At 50.8% G+C, this 27,786-nt stretch overlaps 3 protein-coding genes across 7 annotated transcripts; 1 reads left to right on the top strand and 2 right to left on the bottom strand.

The window, feature by feature from the left end:
• Nucleotides 1-11: 11 nt before the first annotated feature.
• Nucleotides 12-20,397, bottom strand: SDC4 (syndecan 4). Of its 3 annotated transcripts, none has more exons than XM_032448622.2 (5): nt 20,261-20,397; nt 4,623-4,764; nt 3,701-3,753; nt 3,285-3,468; nt 12-2,179 (listed from the first exon to the last, which is right to left on the bottom strand). In XM_032448622.2, exons 1-5 carry the CDS (start codon nt 20,318-20,320, stop codon nt 2,028-2,030), a joined length of 591 nt encoding a protein of 196 aa, XP_032304513.1. In that variant the 5' UTR covers nt 20,321-20,397; the 3' UTR covers nt 12-2,027. The 3 variants fall into 3 exon arrangements, with proteins under 3 accessions (XP_032304513.1, XP_015736984.1, XP_015736985.2); XM_015881498.3 differs by lacking the exon at nt 20,261-20,397 and adding an exon at nt 16,011-16,137; XM_015881499.2 differs by lacking the exon at nt 20,261-20,397 and adding an exon at nt 4,851-5,035.
• Nucleotides 19,577-21,716, top strand: SYS1 (SYS1 golgi trafficking protein). The gene is made up of 3 exons (XM_015881508.3): nt 19,577-19,771; nt 20,196-20,263; nt 20,874-21,716. Exons 1-3 carry the CDS (start codon nt 19,610-19,612, stop codon nt 21,112-21,114), a joined length of 471 nt encoding a protein of 156 aa, XP_015736994.1. The 5' UTR covers nt 19,577-19,609; the 3' UTR covers nt 21,115-21,716.
• Nucleotides 21,717-24,430: 2,714 nt separating this feature from the next.
• LOC107322942 (neuritin-like) lies at nt 24,431-27,778 on the bottom strand. Of its 3 annotated transcripts, none has more exons than XM_015881502.3 (3): nt 27,218-27,778; nt 26,407-26,554; nt 24,431-24,881 (listed from the first exon to the last, which is right to left on the bottom strand). In XM_015881502.3, exons 1-3 carry the CDS (start codon nt 27,639-27,641, stop codon nt 24,611-24,613), a joined length of 843 nt encoding a protein of 280 aa, XP_015736988.2. In that variant the 5' UTR covers nt 27,642-27,778; the 3' UTR covers nt 24,431-24,610. The 3 variants fall into 3 exon arrangements, with proteins under 3 accessions (XP_015736988.2, XP_015736989.1, XP_085376397.1); XM_015881503.3 differs by having other exon boundaries at nt 27,146-27,244; XM_085520271.1 differs by lacking the exon at nt 27,218-27,778 and adding an exon at nt 26,762-26,907.
• Nucleotides 27,779-27,786: the final 8 nt, after the last annotated feature.

The raw sequence follows: 27,786 nt of genomic DNA, 5'->3' as shown, positions 1-27,786 counted from the left end.
TAAGAAGCCAATTTTAGAAAGTACCAGTTTATTTGTGGGAAAAAAATAAAAAAAAAATAGAAGTCAGTAACAGTGGAAAATCCCCGAGAGCAGTTACACCAGAGAATCAAAACACCCAGAGAAGCAGACACTGTTTCTGCCTTCCTGGCAGTGCTGTCCATAGGCAGTGAACATCCAGCTCCACATGGTTTCTAGAGCACCCCAGAGCCTGCAGCTTCCACTAACACACCTGCTGAAGGAGGACCCTTGGGAAAGCCCTCCCACACTCACATCACTGCCCGCTGCTCCAGTATAGCACCAAGGAGCAGCTTCCACCAGCACAAGCCCCATTTCTTTGTGCTGTTGCCTCTAAGCATCCAGCCACGTGCCCCGAAGTCCTGCTCAGGAGGCTGAAGGGGATGTTTAGATCACACCAGCTTCATGCTGCCTACCCAGGTTGGGCCTCAAACCACACCGAACAGCTGCAAGCCTGCAACACCATCCTAAAGCACAGACACAGGACACGCACTGCACCCTCTGGTCTTGGAGCACTGGGAATGGGTCTGAGAGGTAGGAGCTACGTACACTATGCAACACAAGAGCCACAGCTGGGAGCTGGCACCCAGGCAGACCCAAAGCCCACCGGCACTCCAGGCAAGATGCTGGCCAAACAGCAGTACAAAACAGACCAAGCCTCACAGACAGTGAGGCTGCTGAAGGGTTACCTCCAGCCTTCACACTCTTAGCTGTATTATTTCTCAGTAAAAATATAATATAGAGCTCTATAGGACTGATTATAATATATTACAGGCTAGAAATACTAAACCTTCCCCTACTTCAATCATATAACGAATCCAATTTTGCATACAGATTAATTCCAAAAGTTATTGCCTTGAATTTATAATTAAAATTCACAGAATAAAGCTTAAATAGTTTCCACAGAGACTCATTATATTAGTGTTTCACATAAGGATAAAAGTCACCAGATGCAAAGAGCAGCCATTCCAGAAACTATAAATAATTCTATTTAAAAAAATAATAATAGTAAAAAAAAAAACCACAAAGCTACATTACAGGAAAACCATAAATATCTTTACCCTCTATAGTAGCTGCTATAGAAGCAGAAGAAACCTGTAACACACAGCAGGTAACTGCTGTGGGTCTGAATATGATTCATAAACATCTCCAGAGATAAAGCCCAAAGGAAACACAACGGGACTGAAAAAATAAATCTGAGGAAATTAAAAAAGTAGATTTTGTTTTTATTATTATTATTCTTATTTCAAAACAATTTCTACAAAACTTTGATATAAACATCAGCCTGTCCTCTTCAAAAACCTCGTTATAAAAACCCTACAGGCAATCCTAAAAAGAGCAAAGGCAAGGAAAGGGTGTCACACAGCCAAGAGAAAGGGGCTGTCCTGATTGCACCACTAACAACCCCTGCCTGGAGCAGACAGGAAGAGACACAAGTCTCCTGGGGAAGACATTCCCATCTGCCCTTTATGGCATCAGGGGGATTTGAGCCCTATGGGCCCCCTGCTCCCCAGTAAGGCCACGTGGTCGGTAGTGTAAGAGATACATAAATAGTTCTTCAGGAAAACACTTCACACCAACAGCCTGCTGCAAGACGGCTTTGCTTATGAACCTCGCTAACAGACATCTCCCATAGAAGCAGCCAATCTGAGCGCAGCACGCTGGCTGCAAACACATGGTGTTTGCTTCCATACAGTCTGTTTGGTGTTTACATACCCTCTATAAAAACAAGCAGAAAGTTTGGCATTTTTATTGTTTTTACACTAGGCTTTAGAAAAATAAAAAGTACACTGAGGCTTCCCCCTACCCCCCAAGACTCTTTGTATTTCATTGGGCCCTTGTTAGCTGAGCAGGATGGGTTGTGTAGAAAGTTTGGTTCCTCCCCCCCCCCCCCCCAAAGTCACTTTGAAATTCAATCCAAAAAGAGCGTTTGTTCAGCACATCTCATTGGAGGGCACAGTGTTTCCATACGGTCCATTTGTCCCTTGAGGGGCACAGAACGCCGCTGAGCTTTAAGCATAGAATTCATTTGTAGGGGCTTTCTTGTAGATTGGTTTCTTCCCAAGGTCGTAGCTGCCTTCATCCTTTTTCTTCATGCGATAGACTAAGAGGAGGATCAGGAAGACAGCAAACAGGAGACCAACCGCTCCTCCTGCAATGAGAGCTGCAGGGAGAAAGGAAACATGGAATTCAGTCTGAACTCCAAGGCAAATCCAACTTCTTAGATCAAGATCTGTCAACAGCACCAGTCCCCAGAACTGCCCCTAGAGTCAGCTTTGCCCACATGTCTACCACCATAGGTAATGACATCTGCACCAGAAGATGTTCTTGGGATCTTTATGTGTCCATAAACCAATCACATCCCACACTAATCTTCCAGTTAAGGGCTAAAAAGGACTTCTGATAAGACAATCTTCGTGCTTGGAGACAAAGGAAAAGCCATACCCCAACTCACTGACAGCATCAACTCCGGGAAGGTGGCACCGCCTTCATTTGAATGAGTTGTTAATTGGCTGTATGAGCACACTATGGAGACTCCTTACACATCAAATATGCTGCAACAGCTCCCCATCATCACCCACCAAGATTCTCCCCTCTCCTTCAATCAAGTTTATCTTTTGCTTTGACACCTTCTCACTGCACTAAGACAGCTCTGTTGTTGGCTGGCCTGGCAATCCAATCTTCCAGGCAGAAGGATGGCTGCATACCAACATGACCTGCCAAGATCAGTGCTCAGACCATCATGCTAAGCACAGGATGAGGTTTGCCTTGAGACACATCTGTCCCACATGCTGCTTGGTTTTGCTCCAGACAGAGCAATGCGGATTTCTAATAGCTGATGAGGTGCTCAGACACCTTACAAGAGCTGTTACATCCCTGGCAGGGCTCAGAAAAAGCAAGCCTTGGGCAGAGGTTAGAAGGACAATGCCAGTGTTTGCTTTAGAAGTTTATGACATTGTTTGTTTACAGGTAGATATGCCTCTGGCTGAGGCTGGCAGGTGCACAGCAGCTGTCATATGACTTGTGTGACACTTGTTTAAGCCAACATCAGGTGACAAGCTCAAGAAACAAGCTGTTTACCCAGCAAAGCAAGCAAGAGGCTCTTCTGCCACTCAAGACAGAAGCTGCTGGTAACAGGTAATCACAGTGGTAATGCAACTCACTTCCCTCGTCAAAGGGGAACTGCTCCCCAGAGAACAATGCAAGTCATTTTGATTTACAGTATGAATAATTTATCTCTAGAGTTTAAGAACAATGTGAATTATTACCTGTAAGAACTTCTGTTCTTTCAAAGATGCTGCTGTTGGCTGTGCTTGCCATGGAGATCTTGTTGGACAGGTTCGCTTCAACAGGTGAATCTTTGTCTGGAATGATTTCATTGTCCAGCATGGTGTTTTTCTTCTCACCTTCTATCTTTCTCTCTGTATCTCCAGGGATATAGTTGTCAGATATCTGCACATAACAGACAGACCACACCCATCAGTAAGCAGCACCCAGCCTACCTGCAGCTGAAAGTGGGAGGGTGTGCAAGGAAAGGAAAGTTTGCTCAGTGCTTTATAAGTATGCTGCTCTGGCTCATGCAGGTAGATTTGTATCGATGCCTCATCTTGCAGGGGGAAGGGTATTCAGAATGCTTCAGAAATGGGCCAGAGTGGCTTAAAAAAAATGCAAAGACAACACCTACCACAGGAGTATCCACAGTGGTCAGGAACATGGTATCATCAGAATCGAAGTAGTCTGCAGGAAGGGAAGAAGAGCAAACTAAGTTTTCCTCACATTACAAGCTCTTTCACCATAATTCCAACACTCCCAGTTACTGCAGCCTAACTAGGACTCCAGTTCTCTCCTGAATACAGTTCCCTCTTATCTGCTGAAGCATCCATCACTTAATGGTTCTGACTGCAGAAGACCAAAAGATGCAATCCCAAGAGCAACACCTCGTACACAGCAGGGATCTTTAACTATAACCATGGGACCCTGCTGCAGATTATCTGGAGTTGCTCTGCAAAGCAGGTCTGCCACAGCTTGCTAAACTAATGCCAAGGGAGGGCAAAGCTTTCACCACCCACCCCTAGAGGATAGCTTGCTAAACCTCTAGTCACCAGATCTGCCCAAACATGTCAGGTACCGATTTCAGGACTTGTTCTTTTCCATTTAGAGAACAAATGCTCACATAAAGGGGACAAGGAGCTGCTGAAACTGGTTTGGGCAGGGAGCTTTGCATGTCACAGAGTTCACTTGCACACCATTTAGCCCTTCACTGTCTCAGCTGAGGCCAAACAAGGTAAGCTTTAAGCCTTTTAACGCTGCCTCGAGATTAGAATTTTACTTATTTGTTAAGTCTCTCACAAGCTCTTCACAGTTCTACAGGAAAGCGCCCCAGCCAGCGCAATGCCTTTCTGCATGCAGTGAGAAACAGTTGGTTGGACTCTGCCCTCCCCAAGTGATTCAATATCACAGTACAGCCACATGCACTGTTCTCCTCCAACCCACGGGGCTCTCTCCATCTTCACCTGGCACACCACAGTTCCCTCTGGAGCTTTGGCTGTACCCTCACTCAGTCACTCTGCTGCTGCTGGCACAGGGTTATAAACTTCCCCACTCACCTCCAGAGCCAGATATTTCATCTATATCAAACTCATCAGAAGTCAAGTGAGTGGTGAAGTCACCGATGTCTTCATCATCTGGCAGGTCTCCGGAGCCAGGGTAGCCAAGCCATTGGGCATCCATGGTCTCTGTTTCTCTCACCTGGGGACAAAGGGGGGAGGAAGATAAGAGTTAAGTTCCAGGCAACTGCACGGGAAGGGTTTCGCAAAAGATCAGCAGTTCAGGACCTGTGCTGAGCACATTGCTTCCATCACAAGAACATTAAATGCTCAACTTCCTCTCCAACAAGAGCATTATCTTCACTGGAAGCAGCTGAATTCCCCTCGAATTTCTCAGAACAGAAGTACCAAGTCATAGAGGGGAATTTCCTGAGAGCTGCAGTTTCAGGAGGTTCACTGAACAACCACGGGATGGAAACAACACAACAGGATCTTGGTCAGGAGTTTGTAGCACAAAACAATGCCTTCAGTTTGTTGTAAGGGGGGGGGGGGGATTTGGAAGAACTTCCTGTTCCCAGAGAAAAAGCCTGGCACCTATAAGTCAAGGCTTTGGTTTTTTGCACAGCACTGAAGTTACATATTGAGGCAATTCATTGCTTCCCACACTGAGAACAACCCTGTTTTATTATCCAAGGGTTAAAATTAATCAGTCAGTTCCGCTGAATTGCACTGCAGTTCGGTGTGATGTTCAAAAGCAATCGCTATCAATAACAACCTGCCCAAAGGAAGAGCTTCCCCTGCCTCACCTATTGAAACGTGTGTACACAAGTCTATGAAACGAAGTCCAGGATCTGAGGGTCTAACGGCTGTAGCTGCAGACACACATTAGATAAACAGCAGTGCAGAAGGGCAGTCTGCCCAGCTTGCAGAGCAGCCAGGCCAGAAGAGCCACTCAAACAATCAGCTGTTTGGCCACAGCGGCAATTTAGACACCAGGACTGATTTGCACTCAGGTCCTGAAGGAGCCACAAGCCCAAACCTTCTGCTCTTGCCAGGGTTATGCAATTTCCCCAAAGCATCGCTCCTCTCCCGGGAGCCTGGGGCCAGGTGAGGGTCCTGCAAATGCAGTTCTATTGCCCAACACCAGCCCACAGATTCCAGCTCAGCTGCCTCCAATTCCACAGCCATGAAGTCATTGGCATGGTGGGAACTTAACCCCTTCCCCTAAGGCAAGGAGCATGATGCAGGCAGACGGGTCCCATAGCTGAGGGCTAAGCTGTCACATTGTTTTTTCTGCTGTCCCCACAGAAATGCTGGGCATGCACTTCTTCAACATCTCTGTGGTTTAAGTCCTGGAGGTTTATCCCAGGAGAACATTTCTATATAGCCATAACTATGCCTTCACTCCACAGCTCTTCAGAGCTGATGGCTTTGGAAAAGTACATCTCATGAGCTTAACTGGGGATGGGAGAGCAGAGCCCGAGGGTAGCTGGATCCTGGTCTCATCCCCCAGCTCTGCTGCTCACTGCTTTGCTAGGACAGACCGTGCAGCTCCAGGACTTGAAGCCCAGCCAGGTGTGACACAGCCTCCATCCCAGCAATGACACTGCATGACAAACCAACCGGCAAATTGTGCCCACTATTGATTTTAGAGGTGAATGCTAACAATCCATCACCAGCCATATGTCAACTTCCTCTGCCCACAGCCCCAGCCCAAATTTCCCTGCCATTAGCATATTTGTTTTGCCACAAACAAGGCCCTGTGGTGAGAGCAGGATGCTTCTCATTCTGTATGAGGAGCAGTGGCTACTATTCATGTTTTTCATTAGCTCACTGTGGTATCTTTGGTTTCCCCTCCAACTCTGCTGGAGGGCAATCAAGTGAACAGCCATAGGGCAGGAAGTATCCAGCCCAGCTCTCCCAGAGCCCTGCTCCTCTCTGCCTCAGCTGGCACAGGGCAATGGGAAGGGGCCTGGGGAGGAAGGACTGCTGGGAAGAAATCCTCCTGCCTCCTGGAACCAGGTGTTCCCAACACTGTTGATCACTCGCTCCAAGGCAAATCCATCTCAAGATACATGAAACCCAGCCAAAACCTGACCCGCCATGGGAACTGCTGCCAGCACGCAGCCATGCTCCCATTACAGCTCATGGTCGTCCCATCGAGGTACAGGGAGGATGAATTCCAGTCTCCCTGTGCTAGGACAGTAGGGCCATGTTTGCTGTGGGTCTGCTCAAGCAGGCTGCCAGGTCAGATAGCCAGGCTGAGCTACACCCCACGCCAGCTCACACTGCTGTGAATCACAGCACTCAACAGGCTCCCCTGGCCAGGGTGGCTCAAGGAAAGCCACATTCAGGCTACCCAGTGGCTGGACAGCAGGCTGGCTTATCAGATCAGCCCAGGCATAAGCAAAGCCATGGCAGCCAGCCATGGTGATTAGTACGTACTGTGGAATGCACCACATTCGTCTATCAGAAAGCCCTATTTAAATCAGGAGAGACAGTGTTTACAAGCCAGAGGACATAACAAGGAAATTACTGACTCACAAACGTAAATAAGATTATAGGGGAGCGTTCCCCAAGCTCACTCTTCATCATCCTCCTGAGTAAGGGCATGGAAGTTCCTGGAAGCCAGGAGAGCTCTTCAAAGCCCACAGAAAGCTTTTCTTGTGGGCAGCAAATCTTATTCGTACAGCTTCACCCCCAAAGCACAGGAAGCTGAAGGGCTGCCGGGCACCTCGGTGTGTGCCCTGCCGTGTGTGTGCCCCCCAGGCACTGGGACACAAGGAACAGGCTCCTGAGATGGGACCTGGCAGCCCAAGGAGAGTTACAGTGGGTACAGCATGTGCAGCAGGCACATTCCTTGCATACACACCTGTGAGAAGGCACACGGTGCTTTCAGACTTAAAAGCAAAGGCTTCTCAAGCACCATAGGGCTCCCCGTAGAGCTGCTCTGAAAGTGCCATTCCTTTATTGAGAGGGAAGGCTCAGCCTCCCTACAACCACAGCATCCCCTGAGCTGCCAGCCCACAGAACATGTGGGGCAGCAGCAGGCAGCCCGTGCCAATCCATCTCCAGCCACATTCAGCTGAACACCCTCTGCAACTGCCAGCTGGAGAAGGGCACAGGCACTGCTCAGAGTCCTGCTGGAGACCCACTGGGAGCAGCCCATATTGCCCCAGCAGCCAAAGCCAAGCCCTGCTATTGACAAGCCTCCTTCCAGGAGGGGTCTGAGCAGAAAACCACTGCTACTGCAGGAGGCTGCTTCCAGGATTTCTTCCTCACGCTAAGCAGCTCTGATCCCCAGTAAGCACTAAGGGGATTATCCAACGTGCTAGGGATGGAGCAGCTTTTCCTGCCTGCCAGTGGCAAAAATAAAAGTTTATGCCCTGCTAGACATCAGGCACATGAACTATGGACACCAATCCCAGCACAGAGGCCTCACATGAGCCCAGGTCAGGCTGCACAGCCAGACAGGGATGGGCACCAAATGCCCTGCTCCAGTGGTGCTCCATGCTCCAGCTGCAGCCCTGATGGACCTCTGCTCACAGCCCCACCAGGCACATCTCTGCCCCATGGGCAGCTCCCCCAGCTGCTGGCTACTTCTGGGAAATACCAAACCCAGGCAGTTTCCTACCCCAGCCCACACGTCCTTACCACAACTTTTGCAAAAAAATCAAGCATCTGGGACTGGAACAAGGCTTTCAGACACTGAACAGCTTTTATGCCGCTCACGGTCTCTCATCAAGCTACACAGGACACAGATCTGCACAGACTGAGGCACCTGGAGCACAGGGAGCTCTTTATCTCCTTTATAGCTCCATATAGCTCCACAACCACACGGCCTGGAGGTCTGTGCGTCTCCCTTCCCAGCACTGTGTACACACATCCAGGAGTAAACAGGAGCAAGGTGAAAGTCAGCTTTCCTAGACAAAAGCATGTGGAGCCATGCCAGCCTGGGAGGCTGCAAATGGAGTGGCTGAAGTGCAGACCTGTTAACTCTTTACAGCCTGCAGGGATACATAAACCTGAGGTTCTCCTGTGGCTTTTTCTAGGCACAAGAGGATGGTAGTATGAATCACCTTGTTTTACTTCAATGGCCAGGGTTGAAGAACAGCACTCAGACTACCTCATAAGTCCATGATGTGAGCCCCAGGTGCACACAGGTATGTGCTGGATCCAGGACTGGGTCTCCAATCAAGTAGGTCTATGGGAAAACTCCTCTGTTGAGGGAAAAACAGCAGCACCTTGCTCAGTAAGGCAGAGCAAGAGGAACACATGGGCTAACAAAGCATCACTTGTTTAATGTCATTAGGAGGAGCACCCCAGCCTCTGTCCAAGCAGGTAGGTACCTGGCTACCCAAGCCCAGCAGACCAGCACGTGCCCAGCACTCACACACAGCCTAGCCCACACATCCACCATGATTCTTTAAGCCACCCTGCAGCAAGCAGCTCTCCCAGCAGCCAAGCCATAATCCCTGCACCGATGACTCCCTAATCTTGGGCCCTGCTGTGTGACCTGCTCTATGGAGTGATCCCTGCCCTGCAATAGGGTTGAACCCTCCTGGGCTCTGCAGGGATGGGGAGCTTGCTAAATAGGCTTTCCTGCACGTACCAAGAGAAATGTCAGCTTCTTTGGACTGCTCACACACAGCTACTCTCTCCTCAGACCATAATGCAGGACCAAACAAGAGGACTGAGATTACAAAGGAATGAATTCCTGTTTAACTGCTCTCGCCTGATTATCAGCCAAGAGCAAAGCCATAAAGATGGTGCCCTTCGCCAGCCAGGCACACACTGGGAACTGTTTAGAGGCAAAATAACTGCAGAGAGGACTCAATGCCCAGCTCCAGAGCCCACAGAGCCAGGAGGCAGCTGCTCCCCTCCAGCCAGAGGTGACAGAGCTCAGCAGGGCTGCAGATGGCTGCGTGTCAATCACTCACCCCGAAGCAAATAAAGATAAGGTTGGAAGGAAAACTGCAACAGGGGAAAGCGGGAGCTCATGTGACTTAGGGAGGAAAACAACTGCAGTGGGGCCATGCTGAGCCCCTGAGAGGTTCAGGGACAGGAATTCAAATCTAATTCAATGGGGTTTCTGTGCCATTGCAAATCTAATTGTAAGCAGTTAATATACTTCAGTACTAAGGTCTCAGGTCAGAAAAAATAAAATCTATTCCAGGCTAAAAAGGGGATTCAATTTTAGGACTCTCAATTCACTCCAAGCTGCCCATCCTAACGCATGAAGCTCCTCTGAGACCCCTGCCCAGGGGGTAGAAAAAGCAAAAAGGATGTGAAGGCTCCAGCACAGCAGTTCCTCCATCCAGGACTGCTTCTCAAGCTTGGGATACTTCAGTTATCATGTTTCCCCCCTCTCCCAGGGCGAGGCCTGCCCTTGCTGCCCTTCCCTAGAATACAACACCCAGTATTTCCCAACACACGTGCTAGCAGAATTTCCACTCAGCAAGAAGCCTGTGACGTGCATTTTCAGGCTCTCTGCACTCCCTCATGCCAGCACGTTAACAGACTAAGCTGGGCAGACACAGACTTCAAAGGCCCAGGAGCACAGAGCCTTTCCCAGCCAGCTATCAGCTTGTTTGTGCAGCCAAGATTCCCAGTGCCCTACAAATGCCTCCCCCTCCCCCCCCCCCTTCCACCCACCCGTTTTAATCTAATCAGAAGTAGGAGCCCAAAGATTTCGGCTGAGCCCAAGTTGGGCTATTTTGGGTCTTTTGCTGCTGGTAAAGCTGCCAGCCAAACTGCATGCAGCAGAGGAAGTTACCAGTCTGAAAGCAGTCAGAACGAAAGAGTGGGACCACTCTGCTATGAGCCTATACGTATGTAAGCATCTGTCTGAACAAAAAAAAACAGTCAAAAGCAGGGATTTTCCATTCTTAGCTACTATGGTAAGGATTGGGGTTTTGGTGCATGGAGTTCTTCTGTTGTGTTGTTTTGTTTCTTTAACTAGAGCCATTGCTGGCTGTGCAGAGGTGGCCCTGGCTTGGGACCAACATGCAGCCAGCAGTTATTGCAGACCATGCAGCCCATCCTGCAGCACTACACAGACCCACCTGCTCCCAGCAGCACTCCCTTCTCTGGGCCCTGTTTCCTGCCCTCTGCAAGCAGAGGTTGGCAGCTGGCACTTCCTCACCCCTTCTCTGTACCCTCACAGTCCCTCTGCTCCTGGCTGTGACAAGTTATTGCCTTTTCTCCCTCCTTCCTCAGCTCTCTTGTAACGCCTGCACCCAACCAGACTAACAAGTCATTTAGTAACCAACACACGGTACCAGCTCCTCATACTCAGCCTCAGGAAATTTGGAGTTAGCGCCAAGAACAGCCCGCACATAAACAGCCTCCTGCAAGAGCCTGGCTCCAGAGTCTGCTCTGCGCCATGGACTTGTAATAAATATTTATCTCACTGGGAACAGAGTCTTTGGAGCTTAAGCTCCTGACATCAGTACTAACTCCATATATTTCCATTTGAGGTAGGAGGTCAATAGAAGCTTCTCTGCTCTTGAAGCAGTTCTGCAACTCCCCCTGCACCACAATGGCCAGGATCCATCCCCCCCACCCACAGGAGCCCCACTGCTCGCAGCTCAGCATCCCACCTCCCCACTGCTCTCAAGAGCAAAACCAGACCCGAGACACATCAGGATCCCCAGCCACTCTGCAATTCAGATTGTTTTGCTGCAAGTCCAAGGCAGGCACTTTCCCAGCGCAGTCATTAATGCACACCAACAGCTCTTTTTATTGCTACAGTTTGACTGTAACTGCAGCCAAAGGGCAGGAGGCAGGGTCAGCCTCCCAGCAAGGTAAACAGGGCAGGGCCACAGCACTTTGTCTTCGGTGTTTTAGAGCAGACAGGCAGCACAAGCAATGGAGACACCTTCTCCTTCCCAGCAGCCAACGCAGAGCAACATCAGATGGGAGAAATCCTTCCCAAGACTGAATTTGTTTGACCAACAGAACACAATTTGTTTAAGCAAGAAGAAACCTGGGTTTTGCTACACGACACTGGCTGCTTGAGTAACACGCTACGTGCCGAGCAGTCTCCTTCCCACCCCAAGGAGTGTCTCGCTGACATTTTAATTAACAGCTTTGATTTTTCAGTTATCCCAGGATTTGTCTAACAGGAACCACTCGGTCTCAGCCTCAAAGGACTCGAGGATAAAACTGACACGAGCACATATTTCTACCAAAAAAACAAGGCTTTTACAATAAGGGTATTTTTGAAGTCAGCCTTTGGAAATAGAGAGCAATGTAGCTGTGTATTACGTGCCTCCCCCTCCTACGCTGACATTTTCTCTAGATTCAGAATTCAGCACTTGCCTCCTCCCTATGGCTTCCCACTCCTCTGCCTCGCAATGAACACTTTCGGTCCCTTCAGATATTATTGGCCTCCTCTCCCTATCTGGCTGTATCTGTCTGAAGAGGCAGCACCCACAGAGCTGCCAGAGCAAGTTAGTGGCTGCTTGAGACAACTGATTTCTCAGAAGCCTTTGCCAGCACTAATTCAGCTTGTGGCAGCAGTAAAACAGCAGAGAGCAACAGCTTTGCATCCACTGGAGCAACAAACTGAGACAGATGAGATGGGAAGCAGCAGTCAGACAGCACAGCCTGGCTTCTCAGCAGCACCAGCTCTGCATTTACCCCTCTCCTTCCCCCATAAGGGACCCAGCTCTGTGCCCCAGTGCCAAGCAAGTCTGAGTCACTGCACTGGGGCCAGGGCAGAGCCGTTACTCACACAGTGACAGCAGACTCAGGGAGCTGAGTGCCAGAAACCCTGAGTCACACACTGCTGCTGCAGGGCTGGCAGCACACAGAGCTGGACCGAGGTACCAGCACTTACCGGACATCTGAGTACATGAGTGGAGAAACAAAACACAAACAGAAATTCAGACTAATCCAGAAGTGTGACCTTAACAGATCATCACCATGGGATCCTTCACAGCCCTTCAGTGCAGCAGCTCATTACACACCAACTCCAACCAGGCTGCTGTGCCTGTTCAGAGCCACCAAGCCTCATCACAACGGCCTCATTCTAGTACAGATCATTTTGAATCCTTAATCTGAAGTGTTTGCATTCCACATGGTCTCAACAAACAGTCACACATTCTCCCTAACAGCAGCCCAGAGGTCAGATGTGCTGGATCTGTCCAGTTTTAGTGCTTCAGCTACATTAGCTTCACATCTGAGGCTGCAAAAAACAGCAGGACCCCTCTGTCGTCATAGGGCACTGAGGAACAAGCCATACTGAGCTGAGAGGGGAGAGTCCAGCTGCAAGGGTTTAAGAGCAATCCGGATAAATCTTGAGAGCAAAGAAGTACTTCAAAGGATGGACGCTCCATTTTTATCTAGCTGAAGTGTCAGCTGGGGAGTGCTGAGCCATCAGGCAGCCAGCACACATCCAGAGTATTTCCCAGCAATGGGAGTCAGAAGGGAAGAATTCCGCTGAAGGTTTGCACTCTGAGCAACCTCCAGCCTTGTGGGGGAAGTGGGACAAATGCATCAGGAAAGCGATGGGCCACTCCAAAACACCAGAGCTGGGGGGACACTGGGTACCACTGAAGGCATGGTGAGAACAGGGAATAGTCTCCTGACCCCAAACATCCAGGCACACAGGGCAACAGCAAAGGCTCAGAGAGGAGGGAAGAGGTGAAGACACATAGGAAAAAACATTTCCACAACCGTTGGACTGAATACAGACCTCAGCAGGACCTTGAAATGCCAAGGTCTTGGGAGACAGCAGCAGGAGGGGCAGGAAAACAAGCAGTCACATTGTCCAGCTACTTTGGCTTCTGAGAGCCAACAAGCCTCAAAGTTCAGCCCCCAGTCTCCATCCTACCAGCCATTCCCAACAAGGTACAAGGCACTGGAGAATATACTGTGCTCTACACCTTCCCAGCATTCATCACAACCATCAGCTCTAGGTTTGGTCACCAAAAGCCACAGGCTCCTTCCCTTCAGAAGCAAGGGGCATCGCCTCCCACTTCCAATCCTACCACTCTATTTTATGTAGGCCAAAGCAAAAGCCAGGATTTGTTGTAGATGTTCAGCTGCCCCATGGGCTTGCCAAGTCATTAAGTAAAATAAAGTAAAACACACACATAGCTGTGTCTTGATTTGATTGGGAGGGACAGACGAGAAACTGGGCAAAGAGCAGAAAGAACAGGCCTGGGGGATCAATGGCAGCAGGACAAGCCAAACCGGTTTTAACATTAATAATGCCGTACTACTTTCCAGACATGGCTATCATCAACAAGACACCAGCTTTGCCAATCAGAAGTCCTCCAAGCACCATTGCCTTAAACCAGAAACGGAGCCCACAGCCAGCACGAGGCCTTCCCCCCTCCCTGCACCCTCCTCAGCCAGAAGCTTTCAGGATGGATTTCTGCTCGGCTGCGTTGCTGGGGATGCACGAACACAATGCAGCACTACGTGCAAACTTTCTGCTTTCTCTGAGGTAGCAAAGCAGGACAGCTGGCAGCCCATTCACACTGCTGGACTCACGGCAGACGCAGTCATCTTCAGCAGCATTAACAGGAGCAGCCCAAGCCTGCAGCAAAGGCACCACTGATGGGAATACTCCTGCCTCCCCCCATGCTGCCAGGGGCCAGCTAAACATGCAGGCAGAGCTCTGCAATGCTGCCCTGCTCCTCCTTAGCCCCACTCATCCCATACCTTGCTGCACTGCTGGCTTCCTGCCCATCATCCCAAAGCCCTCAGGTGCCCAGCACAGCCCTCCCTACAGCCTTTACTCCCCGAAGCACTTGCTCAGGGAGGGCTGAGGAGCACAGATCCAGCTGGAAACCCCCCACCCCCGGCAGGGAATGAGGTGATGTCCTCACACTGAGCTGCAGCCACCCACCACCCCGGGAACCAACGTCACACTCATGCACTTGGCTCACAGTCCCCACCCTTTTACACATCCAGGATTGCTTCACACCGACAAATCCCATCCACGCCAACAAGCCGTGCGAGGGGAACGGAGCCAAAGCATTTCTGTTTGCACAGGCTCGGGGAAACGTTCAGGCACCAAATCCCTCTCAGAAGCCATACTGTTACGTAAGCACAAGAAATACAATCCCGGTCTTGTGAAGGAACAGCTACCTGCCTTCACCCTGCCCGCACTGAAGGCGCGGAGCAGCACGCTGTGCAGCCCTGCACGTTTTGGCAAGGCTATAAAAACCAAGAGGAGGAGCAGCAGCGCTCTCCCAAACCTTGTCATCCTGTCTCCTCCCCGGCAGCCTGAAACCCAAACTGTTTGTTTGCATAAGGCTCTGGAGTAGGTCAGTATTAGTGCTGGAGCTCACAGCCCGCCTGGCGCAGCCAAGAAGACACTGACAAACACTCCATATGGCTCCGTGCAGGGGATCTACACAATCCATCTGTTCAAAATTTGTTGTCTTTGCAGAAATCCGATGCTCGCAGACCACTCAATTCCCCAGGGACACCAAGTTGCATTTCATACCAAACATGGTCAATGCAGATTCCAGATGCTGTCTGCCCCAAAAGTTTGCCCTGCTGGTTCGGGCCAGTTCTTGAAGGCACAATTCACGTGCTTCATAGCAGGGATAAAAGCACCAGATTAGAGCAAAGGGGATTGGGGTTGGTTGGCCTTAGCAAAGAGCAGCTGACAACTGCTGCTGGCGTTCTAGGGGATGTTCCTACTCCACAACCAGCAGCCCACCACCCTGTCCATACTGAAAAGCAGCGCCCAGTGCTTATCTGCAGACCCAGACCCATGCAGAATCACAGAATGACCCGGGTTGGAAGGGACCTCAAGGATCATGTAGTTCCAACCCCCCTGCCTAGCAGGGCCACCAAACATACACCTTTACTAGATCAGGTTGTAGAACACAGCAATGTGGGTAATTAAACCTAGTTTTGAGATCCTTACATCTCTTGCTGTTAATTAACACCAGCAATTCCTTCAAACAGACACAGCCTGTGCTATTGGGAACACGGACACAAACACAAAAACAAACAGGGAAGGGAGACCTCTAAATCCTCTGCTTCACAGGGAAGACCACGCATGTACCAGCCTGAAACACTGGGACTCCTTTATTTTACTTTCTTATGCTTAAGGAAGTCTTAAATGGTTCATTCATGCCCTTGGAAAAGGGAGGTTGGTCTGAGAGCCACGGGGACACCAGCAACCGTCACAGCCACGTTTAGGTGCGACAGGAACACGCACCCAGATGCGGCAACGCACTGCACACCTAAGCCATCATAAACCGCTAATAAAAGAGGGATTAAAGGCCATAAGTCCACATCCAGCAGTTGGAGATTGAAGCTGGAACGGAGAGCGGTTCGTTTCTACGACGCACCCGCACACACCGCGCTAATAACACCGGAGCCGATAGGAAAAGGCAGGAGGGGCGAGGAGGGAGGAGGAGGAGCGGCACACACGGACACGGGGCTGCGGGCACCGGGGGGGGAAGCGGCACTCACCGACTCTGCGGCGGCAGCGGCCAGCAGGAGACCGAGCAGGAGGGCGGCACGGGGCAGCGGCATGGCGAGATGGGGCGCTGAATCAGAACGGAACGGATCCCAACTCCTAACGCTGAGAGCAACGACTGGCCGTCCCGCAGCGCAGCGCTGCTTATACCGCCCTGCTGCCCACAGAGGAGGAGCGAGTACACCGCATCGCCCCGCCCCGCTCCGCCCCGCTGGGAATGCCCGCAGCCCCCGCAGGGACATCGGGGGGCTGCGATGCGGAGTGTGTTACGTGCACCATCCCGGCTGGAACAGAGTCTGCTGGGGAGAGAGGGAGGGGAGAGGATGAGGTGGGGGGAGAAGGAAAGGGAGAGGGAGGAGAGGTGGGAGAAATGGAGAGGGGGAAAGTGAATGCGCCAGTTTGGTTTTCTTAGCATTCCAAAAGTGACGGTGCTGTGTTTGCAGATAGCGGAGGGGTTTTCTGTCCGTGTCGTCGCCGCGGTTGTGAAAGCGGTGCGTTACATCACGCGGTTCTGTTCGGAGGTGGAAAATGAAACCGCTCCGTCTCTTTTCTGTGTAAGTGGGAAATGTAATAAAAAACCACGCGGCCAATAAAAACCATCACCCATCTCCAGCGCAGTGTAACTGTTTCAGGTGGGTTTGTGTGTGTTCGTTCTCTTTTTATTCTTTCTTGCTTTGCCCCGTGCTGAGCGTTTGTTTGTGTCTGTTGGCAGCATCCACTTCAGCCCCTGCACAGCCTGGGGTTCACCTGAACAACTGGCTGCCCCTTGTCCCCGTGCCTTGTTCACTGTGATCACATTGCACCGCATTGGAGCTTTACCTTACTGAGAATAACATACATTCTGATCGGGGAACGAACACCCAGCTGACAGAGCAATGTGTGCCGTGATCCCATCAGTCTGTTGTGGATGCAAACTCGGCTAGATTTGCTTCCCAGCTCACTCCAGTGCTGCTAAGGTAACCCATGTTAACTCTGGGAGCCTGCACAGCCAGGCAGCAGAAGGTGGAGGGGAACAAGAGCATGGGCTGATGTCCATGACAACATCTGCTAGACAAGACACAGCCTCAGCAGCACGGGGCAGACAGAAGCAGTGCAACTCTCCCTAACCCCCTATGTGACTCCTATGTGTACGTGGCCATGGCCCTTCTAACCCCTCTTTCCAGGTAAGGCAGTAACCACAAAGGTGCTTTCAAAACCAGCTGTCTGTGTTGTGGCTACAAACACCGGTGACTTTCCTGTTAATTTCCTCTCGATACAAGCACGATAGGCAGCACTCTTCCCGGTTATCACATATCTCAACACTGCTACAAAACCTCGTTTTCCCTCCAGAGGAAATTCTGATCACGTTGAGCTTCCCTGCTTCAACAGACTGGGCAGGGCAGTGTCCATCACAGCCACACCTGTGTGCATAATCCTGCAAACAAAGCGATAGAAATCTTAGGCTTCTGGAAACAGAAGGGAAAATTAAACTCAGTTGGAACGTACTTTCCAGCCTTGATAGAAATTTACATAACTCTACCAATGACATTTTCACTGTGCATCTCGCAGATCCACTCCTCTGCCACACACACACACAGAGTTTCTGCCACGGTATCTCAAAAGCAATCACCAGAGAGGAAATGCAGCCACTGAACTCGTAATGTGGTTCTTTAAAACCATGACATAACACAGGCAGCTTCATTTTACCATTCAAATATCCCCTCTGAAAACGATGACATTCTCCTCTCTGGAACAACACAGAAGAATGGTGGGTATCTGACATTCATACAAATGTGATACAATGCGTGATACAAAAGTTAGGGTGAGTTTTTAAACCCTCCTACCTGCCTGGGAAAGGACAGATGAACAGAGATCAGTTCAGATGCCCTTTGTACTTCAGTTGGTAAAATATGTACGGCCTAAACAAATAGCTTCCTGTTCTAGGAAACAATTCCCATAGAGGAAGAATGCCACTACCCTATACACCCATTCCTTATGGAAAGAATCACCGGATAAATAAGGTATTATTCCATACTCCTGATAAAGAAGTTATGTGTGACCTGGGCACTTTCTGAAGGTAATATAGAAGAAGCACTTATTTTCCCCCAAACATTTCCCTTTCATGCCCACTTTAACCCTTCCCACTGAGAGGGGATGTGAGGCAAAGCTCCCCTTGGAGAGAACGCCCTGTGCTTCAGGAGCATAATACAGTCCTCTAACCAGGGACAGCTGGAGAGGAGAACCAGCCAGGCCAGGGAGTGCAGTTGGACAAACACAACCATGCAATGTGCCATTGCCAAACCAGCCAGAAAATACCTTCACATTCATGAGATGGAGTGTAGCTGAGCCCCAGGACAGAGCACAAACCTTTGTGCCACTGTGCTTCATTGCCACTGTGCAGTTATATTCCCTGTGCAAGAGGCAGTCTGTATCTGTGTCTGACATCACGGCTACCTTCACCTCTGGAGCAGTGACAAAGCAGGGAGGAGACTCAAATTTGGACATCATTCAGGTTGGTACCTCCTTAAACACCATCTCCTATCTTGTGATTGCAGGCATGAATGGGTAAATACTGCTGCTGATGACTGTGGTGTGGAAAGATACCCAGAAATTATATCAACAGCCCGGACAGGACTTCTGTGACATGAGCCTGAAGTTTTGGTTAGTGATGACCAAACAACTCTCATTTTTGCTGGCAGAGGAAATTTAGTCCCACAGAGCTTTGAAAAGAAATAAGGAAGTGGAAATTAGCAGGAAAGTGATGGCTGACACGTCTCAGAGAGGCAAGCACAGCAGATTTCAGGAAAGGAAACCAATTTCTACTAAGTGAACAGAGGAAGTGTCGAGTCTCACAATTGATGCTCAGCACTTTGCAGCCAGAGGACGCCTGGGATTTTCCCCATGCTCAGTTCTGCACTGATGGAGCTGGTGAGCTTTGGCACAGCCCATTTCTCCATAGGCCCAAGGCAAAGCCCTGCAGGCACAGCCCACAGCCTTGAGCAGTGCTGTCATGGGGCATCAGGTCTGGGAATAGGAAGGGAAACGTGTCCAGCACACATCAACACAGTGACATCCACAGCACGAGGGGGGAGAACCACGCAGCAGGGCAGCCTGCGGAACCTCCCATACTGGGAAACGGAACAAAACGTCACGAGAGAAGAGCAGAGAACGTCATCTGAGCTCCCAGAGCCACAAATATCCCACACACACAGTGGGGGCTCTGCTGGGCTGTGGGCACTGCTGGGCTGTGCTGCCCATGCTGGTGGGGGTCGTGTCTGAAGGCAGGAGAGCATTCAGGCCCCAAAGGGCTCACAGCCCGAGCATGGCACAGCATGGGGCCTCTGCAAAAAGAGGAAAGCAGAAGAAATCCAGGCCCTGGACAGGAGCAGCCCAAAATACAGAGGCATGGAGCTCGAGGGTGTCGGCCTGGAGCTGAAGGGAGACACTGCAGGACACTGCTGTGCTCACCATTGGGGCCCACTAAACCAGGCCGCCCATTTACACCCATCCGGCCGCAGGGAGGCGGACAAGTCCTCCTGGCCGCCAGGGGGTGCCGTACCGCGCCGCCGCCACCGCCCCTGAGGCCGCTTCCGTCGCGCCGGGCGGGCGGGCGATGGCGGCGCAGTTCCGCAGCTACGTGTGGGACCCGGCGCTGATCGTGGCGCAGATGGTGCTGCTGCAGGCCGCGTATTACAGCTCGCTCGGGCTCTGGCTCGCCCTCCTCGGCGCCCTGGGAAGCACCGGGCCGTCCCTCCACCAGATCTTCAGCGACGAGGTGAGGGTGCGGGCGGTGGGCCCTGCGCCGCGCCAGGCCCTGTCCGTGTGTCCGTGTGTCCGTGTTTCTGCTCCCCTTCTGTCGGCAGCCCGGTCCCATGTCGGATAGCACCTTTCTGTGTGGGAGGGACCCTGTGCAGAGGCAGCCCCTACAGCCCCTCCGCTCCCTACAGAGCAGTGGGACTAAACAGCTTGTAAAGGGCCCTTCCAACTCAAACGATGCTGTGAGCCCACTCTGGCCACATCCCCCTCACCTGCAGTGTGAACCCAGCAGCTCTGTCCATACAGATGTCCCAAGCAGGGACAGACCCAATAGAAGGGCTGCTGTAACTGCTGGGGCTCCTCGTACAGACCATAATAGCCCGGTGTGGCTGGGCTCTGGGCTGTCATTTGTTCTGTGATTTCTAACTAATAATGCTATGTAGATTCTAGGCTTCTCAACTCCGCCTGGGAGGCTCTCCATGATGGCTTTTGTCCTCAATGCACTCACCTGGTAAGTCAGCACTTCTGTCATGCTAACAGTTCTGGTGTCCTGAGCGTGTCCTTTCATAACACTGAACTTTAAGAGAATTCAGCGTAGTCTCCAGCCTCTCCCAAAACATCTCCTGGAAGCCCATTGCCTGGATGAGTGTATCTGCTGAGGTCAGGTTATTCCTTGCTCTTGTTTGGAGAGCAGTGCAGGTGGGAACTGCTGACTCCAGAGGTGGCTTTCTAGATACTGGATAAGACCATTTTACTTCACTGTCTCAGTGGGAGATTTTACCTAAAGTCAGAATTAATGAGTCTCAACAAACACTAATCTATAAACAATAATGTACTTTGCACCTGCCACTGGGCAAAGATTACTGGGGGAGATTGCACAGAGAGCCAGTCGGGCTTTTTAAACTGAAAGCTCATTTCCCTGCCCTCGTGTAATTAAAATGCTGTGAGCCTCTTAAATCTGGCAGCAGCAGCAGCAGCAAGGTGAGAAACAACCTACCCCTAAAACAGCTGAGTTTTGAAACAGCTGAATAAGCAGCACCAATAACTTGTGTTAGCTCTTGCTGTGTCCCATTCCCACAGGCACAGTGCAGTTTGATTATTAATCTGTCTTTACTTTGCAGCGCTCTGGGCTTGCTGTACTTTATCCGGCGTGGAAAACAGTGCTTGGATTTCACAGTCACGGTTCATTTCTTCCATCTTCTGGGCTGCTGGATTTATAACTCACACTTTCCCTCCACTCTGACGTGGTGGCTGGTGCACATCGTGTGCACGGCGCTGATGGCTGCGATTGGGGAGTACCTCTGCATGAGGATAGAACTTAGGGAAATCCCGCTGAATTCTGCTCCCAAATCCAATGTATAACTTGCTCTGGCAACAACATGCTGCATTGCATCATTGTTTCCAGCACAAGTGCATCTAATGCCCGAAAGTCATCACTGAAGAAGCACAGCAGGTCTGTTGAGACTTTTTCTTTTCTTTTTAAAGACTGCGGGAGTGTGAGCATCTCCTCTGCCATCATCAGACAGCAGAGGAGGAGAAGATGTTTATTTTATTAACACTAAGCATTTAATGACTGTATGGGAAGCGTGCTCTTAAACTCTTCACTCTTGAGACTGTTAAAAGCCAGGTAGCAAAACTTCACAAGGAGGAGCATCTGGAATTTAGCACACGTGAAAAGTCCCTGTGTGGGTACTGCAATGGTCAGCTTGTTTTGTAGGAGCTGGCACTGGGAGCAGTGGGGCTGGGAGCTGCTGCTTGATTGTGCTTCGGCTGGAAAAAAGGAAGTGAATGGATGGGGTAAGAAAGAAAATGGTTGTACTTACCTGGATCACCAGCTGAGACCCTATAAACCTCGTAACGTTCAATGGGGTTGTTTGCTCTTTCCATGTTTAATACATAGAGATGTCAGACAGCAGTTTGCTGAAGAAATCTTTTGTAATAATAAAAGTATGATGTTGCTGTGAGCGTGTTACGGTTCTCCTGGGAAACTGAGCACTTCAAAAACTACCATGAATGTCTGTACCATGGCAACAGAGGAGGATACAGCCAGAGAACAGCACAACATGTGGGCTGCCCTCTGTTTAGGGCACATAAAGCTTCCTGCAGTAAACAGCTCATACATCTCTGTAATCAAGGCATCTGATGGTGCTGTCTAGGGAGGTCAGCCAACATAATGCTCACTTCAGGAGGAGTGTCAGCAGTCCAGGGGCTCCACGTGCTCAGTCCTGGGCTGGAGCTGCCTTGGATAAGCTTGCAGAGGTTTCCAAGAGCTGTTTGTATTTGCCTGGTTCTTAACTCTGACTTGAAAAACAAGAAAATAGCAGATCTGATCTGGCTGAGGTGATGGTTATTCAGGTGAGAAACTTGCTTGTTTCTCAGAGCGATAGGATATGCTTTCATTTAGAGGCACTTCCAATAACCCCAACCACGGGGCAGTCACAAATAGCACCGTCGCTGCTAGGAGGTAAGGCCGAGCTGTTCCTTCGGGTAACCACAGCCCCACAAGCAGACCTGCATCCTGCAGAGCAGCCACTGAGGGGCGTCTGGTTTGCAAGAACCTGAAAGGGGGCAGAGCACTTTCCAAAGGGAGGATTTATGTGGTGCAGCATAACTTCCTTTTGCACATTAATGTTTGTTAATTTGTGCAGATTACCTGCTAACTTGGCGTGTTGAGAATCAGTGGGATGATTTGAGCTGCAGATAAATTCTTTAGAAGTTGCTCCTTTGTTACTGGGGGAGCTGTATTTCAACTGAATTTGAGCAAATTGATATCAAAGTGTTTTAAGTACCTGGCAAGTTTGCTGCAGAGAAGGGAGGGTTGCAGGTTACATGTGCTTAGGCACAGCTTCTCATGGTCTGATGACCTCTTCCTGACCAAAACCCCTTTAAGCTCAATTTTAGTGCTATCACATGCCTAGAAACAGTCTTTCAGATGAAAAAGTTAACACGAGTTCAGATCTTTTGTTATTGCTTCCCCTCTAACCCTGCTGTGCATTCAGCAAGGCTTCTCATCCCTGCTCCAAGCCTTCTGGTTTCTCATATTTGAGGATACTTGCTTTCCTTCCAGTCGCGTTCAGCCTGGACACAAAGCAGTGCTTGGTCTTCCAGTAGGTGCCAGTATCTCCTTCTGCAAAGAGATGTGCAAACACGGTTGGGACTAAGGTGCACAGCAGAGGGCACACTCTGCCTTGGGGTGCCAGGCTCCAGCTTGGTATGGGTTGCATTTTAAGGCTCTTTCAGGGTCATTTTGTCCTCTCCTGCTGTTTGCACTGAGAGGGAACATCCCAGATCCCTGGGAACAGGCAGAGGAAGGAAAGTCACAGTATTGCCATTCCTTAAAGGAAAATAGACAGTTGATCCTGGGATGTGAAGTTCTGGTGCAGCCTTGTGGCTGGAGATCCTTAGGTAGAGCAGGGCCGTGAGAAGAGTCCTTGGTGCAACTGGATTTAACACTGAGGCTGTGGAACATCCAACACACTGCACTGCATTGGCATTAAGCGTGCTATGGGAATAGAAAAGCTTTCAAGTCCCTTTCCAGGATGGGAATTGTTGAGAGTTGTTTTGTTTCCCTAGAGGCATAAAACACCTATTCAAAACAAAGATCAGATACACGATCTGGATACAAAAGACTGAAGCCTTGAATGCCCACCTGCTCAGCTTTCCCTCCCACTATGGACTACAAGCAGAAGAGGAGGCAAGAGAGGGAAGGGAGAACAGCATGGAATAGCGTACACTGTTGTTGGAGCAGAGCAGGGAGGAGAACCAAAGCAGTGCAGTGGTTCAGAGCAGGCTGTGCAGCACCCTGGCTCACCCCTTTCCCACTACATATTGTCAGGCATTATGCCAGAGATGCTGAGTACATGAATAACATCCGCTGAAGGCCTGGGTTCAGCCTCGCTCTGCTGTGCTGTCTGAACAGCAGCTGCTCCTCCCCATCTTATGTCTTGGAATTTGCCTCCATTCATTCATTCCATCCCACAGCTGCAGGAGCTGAATGGGTAAGTGAGAGAATAGAAAGAGAAAGGACATGAGTACCAGGAAAGGAACGTGAGCCGTCATTAAAAGCCCCAAACCACTATTCCCATCCTAAAAACAAAGCAAGTGCCTTGATATGTGGCCAGTCTGAAAACAGCCAGAGCGACGTGTGACATATTTAGGTAAGTCAGACTGAAATACCCTGTTAGTTAAACACATTTCAAACACTGATGAAAAACAGATGGTTCTCTTAATTAGAACATGAAGTTCACAGCCACATCCAGCTGTTAAGCACTAACACAGAGCGTGATCAAAACCAGCTCCTTCCCCATTCAGGAGTGGCAGTACTCTATGGGGCATGTACTGAAAGCAGTAGGAAGACCAAGCAAGACTCGCTGTGCTTCCCCTTAGTGAGGCACTGACCCCAGGCTGGGCCACACTGGGTCTCTATGGCTCCTCTTCCCCTACACCAGTAAGGCAGGGCAGAGTTTTTTTGGCCTCCTTACACACACAGCTGCATGGTATTCCTACATAATAATATAATAACACCAAGTTTTTCCAGCATACCCAGCAATTGCATGCAAGCACCTCTCTATTGCAAATACTTTCGGTGCTTGTACCAAAGCTGCATAACTAACAATGCTCTGAGCTGCAAAGAAGGCTAGAAGAGACTGCGCTACAAACAGGAGGCAAGACAAATAGCTTCAACCTCCACAACAACATTTAATACGATAAAATTACACACAGTCACTCACTGAGCTGCTTACAAATACTGCTGGGAAAAACATCAAAGCAAAAGTATTACCATGAAGAGGTTTTGTTGTGGTTGCTTGACATCCACATTCTCCCCCACCTCCTCCCCAAGATTTTCTTTGCCTTTTCCTTACAAAAGTGATCTACACACAACACAGGAGTTACTCGGGATTCCAGATGTGTTCAGCCAAGTGATGATGAGGGGGATGCTAAGGACTGACACGTTGGGAACACGGGGCCAGGCAAAGCTTTGTGCTGTGCTGGGGCTGCAGAGGTCAAACAGGCTGCCTTGGAATTTGAGCTTTCGGGACTCCTTCCTCAGCATCTCCCAGATGGCTGCTGCCTCCTTCTGGCACTCCCAGAGCGCTGTCAGGGCACAGACATGAAATTCATCCCAGTACCTGCAATAGAGAACCGCACCATTAATCCCTTTGCTGTATCACAGCATGAAGGAGTGGGCAGAGCCCAACCAACCCTGCAAATAGCTGCATTATCAGCCCTGTGCTGTGCCTGCCCCTCAGCTGCTCCTTACCTTTGCTGAAGAGGCCAGCTGGCTCTGGAGAAGCTGCTTTTGAGCTGTTCCCAATTAACTCTTTGCCCACAGCTGCAGAGCAATGGATGAGCTCCAGCTGCCCCCAGGTGAGGACAGTGAGCATCAGGCTGAACTGTGCCTCCTTGCTTTGCATGGGGAGGACTGGAGCAGGCACCTCTGGTTGGGTTTGGTGTGCTGCTTTGTGGAGATTTATTTAGGTTATTTCAGCTGCAGAGTGGTTGGGACCAGCAGATAATCTGACTCAGTGCCAGAACCAAAGGCTGCTGTATAGTGCTGCACTGTGCTGGGGAGGGATTGATGACATCCTGGGAGGGTGCTGTGTGAACAACAGCACATATCCCAGCACAGCCAAACTCACAGGTGAGGACTCTGCTTCGTAGATGCAAACCCACAAAATAAACCAGCAGGAGCCTGAAAGTCTCAGTGAATACCATGGCCTGAGCTGGAGCTGACACCTCCCTGCAGACATGCAGATGAGAGCACTTTAGTTTTCTTACCAAGCCTACGTCAGAATGCCAGCTGTGATCGAGTTCATTAAACAGAGTCACCGTGGCAGAATAAATATCCTGAGATAATGAGGAAACCTGCTGCCAGGTGAGGTGAGGGTTCAGCCTGGCTCATGTCTTTGGGTGAGGGGTAACACAGAGCAGCACCCAACACACTTCTGCATTCGGTCAGGGATGGCATGTCACAGTTTCACCCCACTCAGCCCCCCCTGCTCAGCTGCTGGGCTGCGGTCACACAGCCCTTAGGGAACCAAGATGCCCACGCTGCTGGTGTAATGCTCTCAGCTCCACTTCCACCCCTAAGTCACGTACCCACGATGCTGGGAAGGAAGATGGCAGCTGAGAAAGGATGGGGTTAGAGGCCAATTGTTCAGAAATAGTTCCTGGCAGGAAACTGGGACGTCATCATCTTTTTCCTCTGGTCACAGCAGGCTTGTCATGAGCCGTCACCACTTTAATTGGCGCAGGGAGGTCCTGAGCCCCCTGCCCCACTGGGAAGACCCTTTCCTCCATCTCTCCTATTTAATGTCCCCATTCAAAGCCCCCTCCTACACATTTACCCGCCCTACAGCTGGGAATTTTAGCAGAGAGGAATCAGCCCCCAGCAGCCAGACACACTATGCACTGTGCTGCATGCCCTGCTGTTCCCAACACCAAGAACTCCCATGCTCAGAGACACACTGCTGAGCAATTCCCTTTGCATCCCAGCATCCTGCCACATCCCAGGGAGGCTGCACACCCTGAGCTGGTTTGTCTGTGCAGAAAGGGGAAGACAGAGCAGGACCCAGCCAGCTCTCATCTGCTCGGTGCCTAGCAAGGAAGAAGGCAAATAAACATGAAAGCAGCAGTTCACACGGCTGTACTCACCCACAGACCCTGTGCAGACCCTGCAGCTCCACGCTGTCCTCCTCCCCGTATGTGGCCATGCTCTCTCCCAGCTTCAGGATGCAGTCAGAGACCCTTCGGTACACGTTGGTGCAGGCGGTGCCCGATGTCAGCAGCATGGCCAGGTGCCCTGCTGGCACCAAGGGGTTGGTGTGAGCATGGGACCCCCGGGGGCAGCACCCACCTCCTCCCTAGGGTGGCACAGGCAGGGACCCCAGAACGCAGACATCCCAGGCCCTGCATGTTCCCCACACCCAGATTTCCTGAACTCAGACCAGGCAGCATCTCCCCAGCTCTCATACTCAGACCCCAACCCAGATCCCAGCCCCAGCCTTACCCAGCACCACGAGTAACGCAGCTGTGCCCCACTGCCGCCCCATGCCACTACCTGCACTCCAGCCCTGGTACCCCCATGGCCTGCAGGATCCCCGCCTACCTCCGGCTCTGGCCACAGCTAATTAGTGGGGTTGTCCATGGTTAATTAACAAGGAGGCTGAGCCGCTGCTAATGAGTGCCCACGGGCAGCCCAGTTCTCATTGCAGCCCTCTGCTAGCACTCATGGCTGCATGCAGCCTGCACCTCACATCTAAGCACCCTGTGCCCATGGACCCTATTACACCCCTTTGCCAGCACTTTTCCCCCCAGCCCAGGAAAAGGCAACTCAGCACATAGAGCTGCATGGGGAGCTGTGGGATTTGGGGTCTCTAGGGTTAGTGTGCACCTGGTATCCCACGCACACCCCATCCTCTGCAAAGCCTCCCAGACTCGTGCAACCCTGCTGCTCCCCACTAACCCTCAGCTGCGCAGCCCTGCCCCTTCCTAGGATTCCCAGCCTTGTGCAATCCCGTCCCTTTCCAGGAATCCCTGAGCTGTGCAACCCCACGCTGTGCAGCCCCAACACTATGCAATCCGAGTGCCACCTGCTGGACTGGCCCTGGTGTGCTGTGCAGCTCATTGCTCTGTGCACAGCTGAAAGCCACCATCAAACCAGGCTGCGGCTCCCAAGTGTCACCCCAGATGTGCAGTAGGGCCCTCCAGCAGTGGGAATCTGGGCAGTGTGAGCATTGCTCTGGGTTCACGCTCTCTCCTTGTGCTCTTGCTCTGCATTCGATGCTTTCTGTGCTTGTCCCAGTGTTGCTCTGAGAGCTGCCGTTGCTGTGGGGGTGCAGCCATGCTCTCAGGCTGCGCTTTGAGCCCCCCCAGGTAACCCAGTTCATCACATTGAACAAAGCCTGAAGTGTGTGTGGCTTCCAAGCCTTCAACTTTAGCACCTCCAGCTATAAAACGTTCTTTGTTGATGTTGGCACCAGCAGCTCCCATTGCTGTAATATCCTTAAGGAGATTACACGGTACTGTGCATCT

The sequence above is a fragment of the Coturnix japonica genome, chromosome 19 (assembly GCF_054131305.1).
Source record: "Coturnix japonica strain WE chromosome 19, WE-NBRP24, whole genome shotgun sequence".
In the NCBI taxonomy this organism is placed as follows: domain Eukaryota; kingdom Metazoa; phylum Chordata; class Aves; order Galliformes; family Phasianidae; genus Coturnix; species Coturnix japonica.
Note: the sequence above shows the minus strand (reverse complement) of the source record. Positions and strands in the feature narration are given on the sequence as shown.

Excerpts from the sequence above, each read along its gene's own strand:
- SDC4 (XM_015881498.3), bottom strand. The coding sequence starts at position 16,073 with ATGCCGCTGCCCCGTGCCGCCCTCCTGCTCGGTCTCCTGCTGGCCGCT. Across the intron at positions 4,765-16,010 it reads CCGCTGCCGCCGCAGAGTCG|GTGAGAGAAACAGAGACCAT; the intron begins GTGAGTGCCGCT and ends CTTTGTCCCCAG. Across the intron at positions 2,180-3,284 it reads AAGAACAGAAGTTCTTACAG|CTCTCATTGCAGGAGGAGCG; the intron begins GTAATAATTCAC and ends TTCTCCCTGCAG.
- SYS1 (XM_015881508.3), top strand. The coding sequence starts at position 19,610 with ATGGCGGCGCAGTTCCGCAGCTACGTGTGGGACCCGGCGCTGATCGTG. Across the intron at positions 19,772-20,195 it reads ACCAGATCTTCAGCGACGAG|ATTCTAGGCTTCTCAACTCC; the intron begins GTGAGGGTGCGG and ends AATGCTATGTAG. Across the intron at positions 20,264-20,873 it reads GTCCTCAATGCACTCACCTG|CGCTCTGGGCTTGCTGTACT; the intron begins GTAAGTCAGCAC and ends TTTACTTTGCAG.
- LOC107322942 (XM_015881502.3), bottom strand. The coding sequence starts at position 27,641 with ATGAACTGGGTTACCTGGGGGGGCTCAAAGCGCAGCCTGAGAGCATGG. Across the intron at positions 26,555-27,217 it reads GCAGGGCTGCGCAGCTGAGG|GGCACCTGGCCATGCTGCTG; the intron begins GTTAGTGGGGAG and ends TGGTGCCAGCAG. Across the intron at positions 24,882-26,406 it reads GGTCTGCACAGGGTCTGTGG|GTACTGGGATGAATTTCATG; the intron begins GTGAGTACAGCC and ends TCTCTATTGCAG.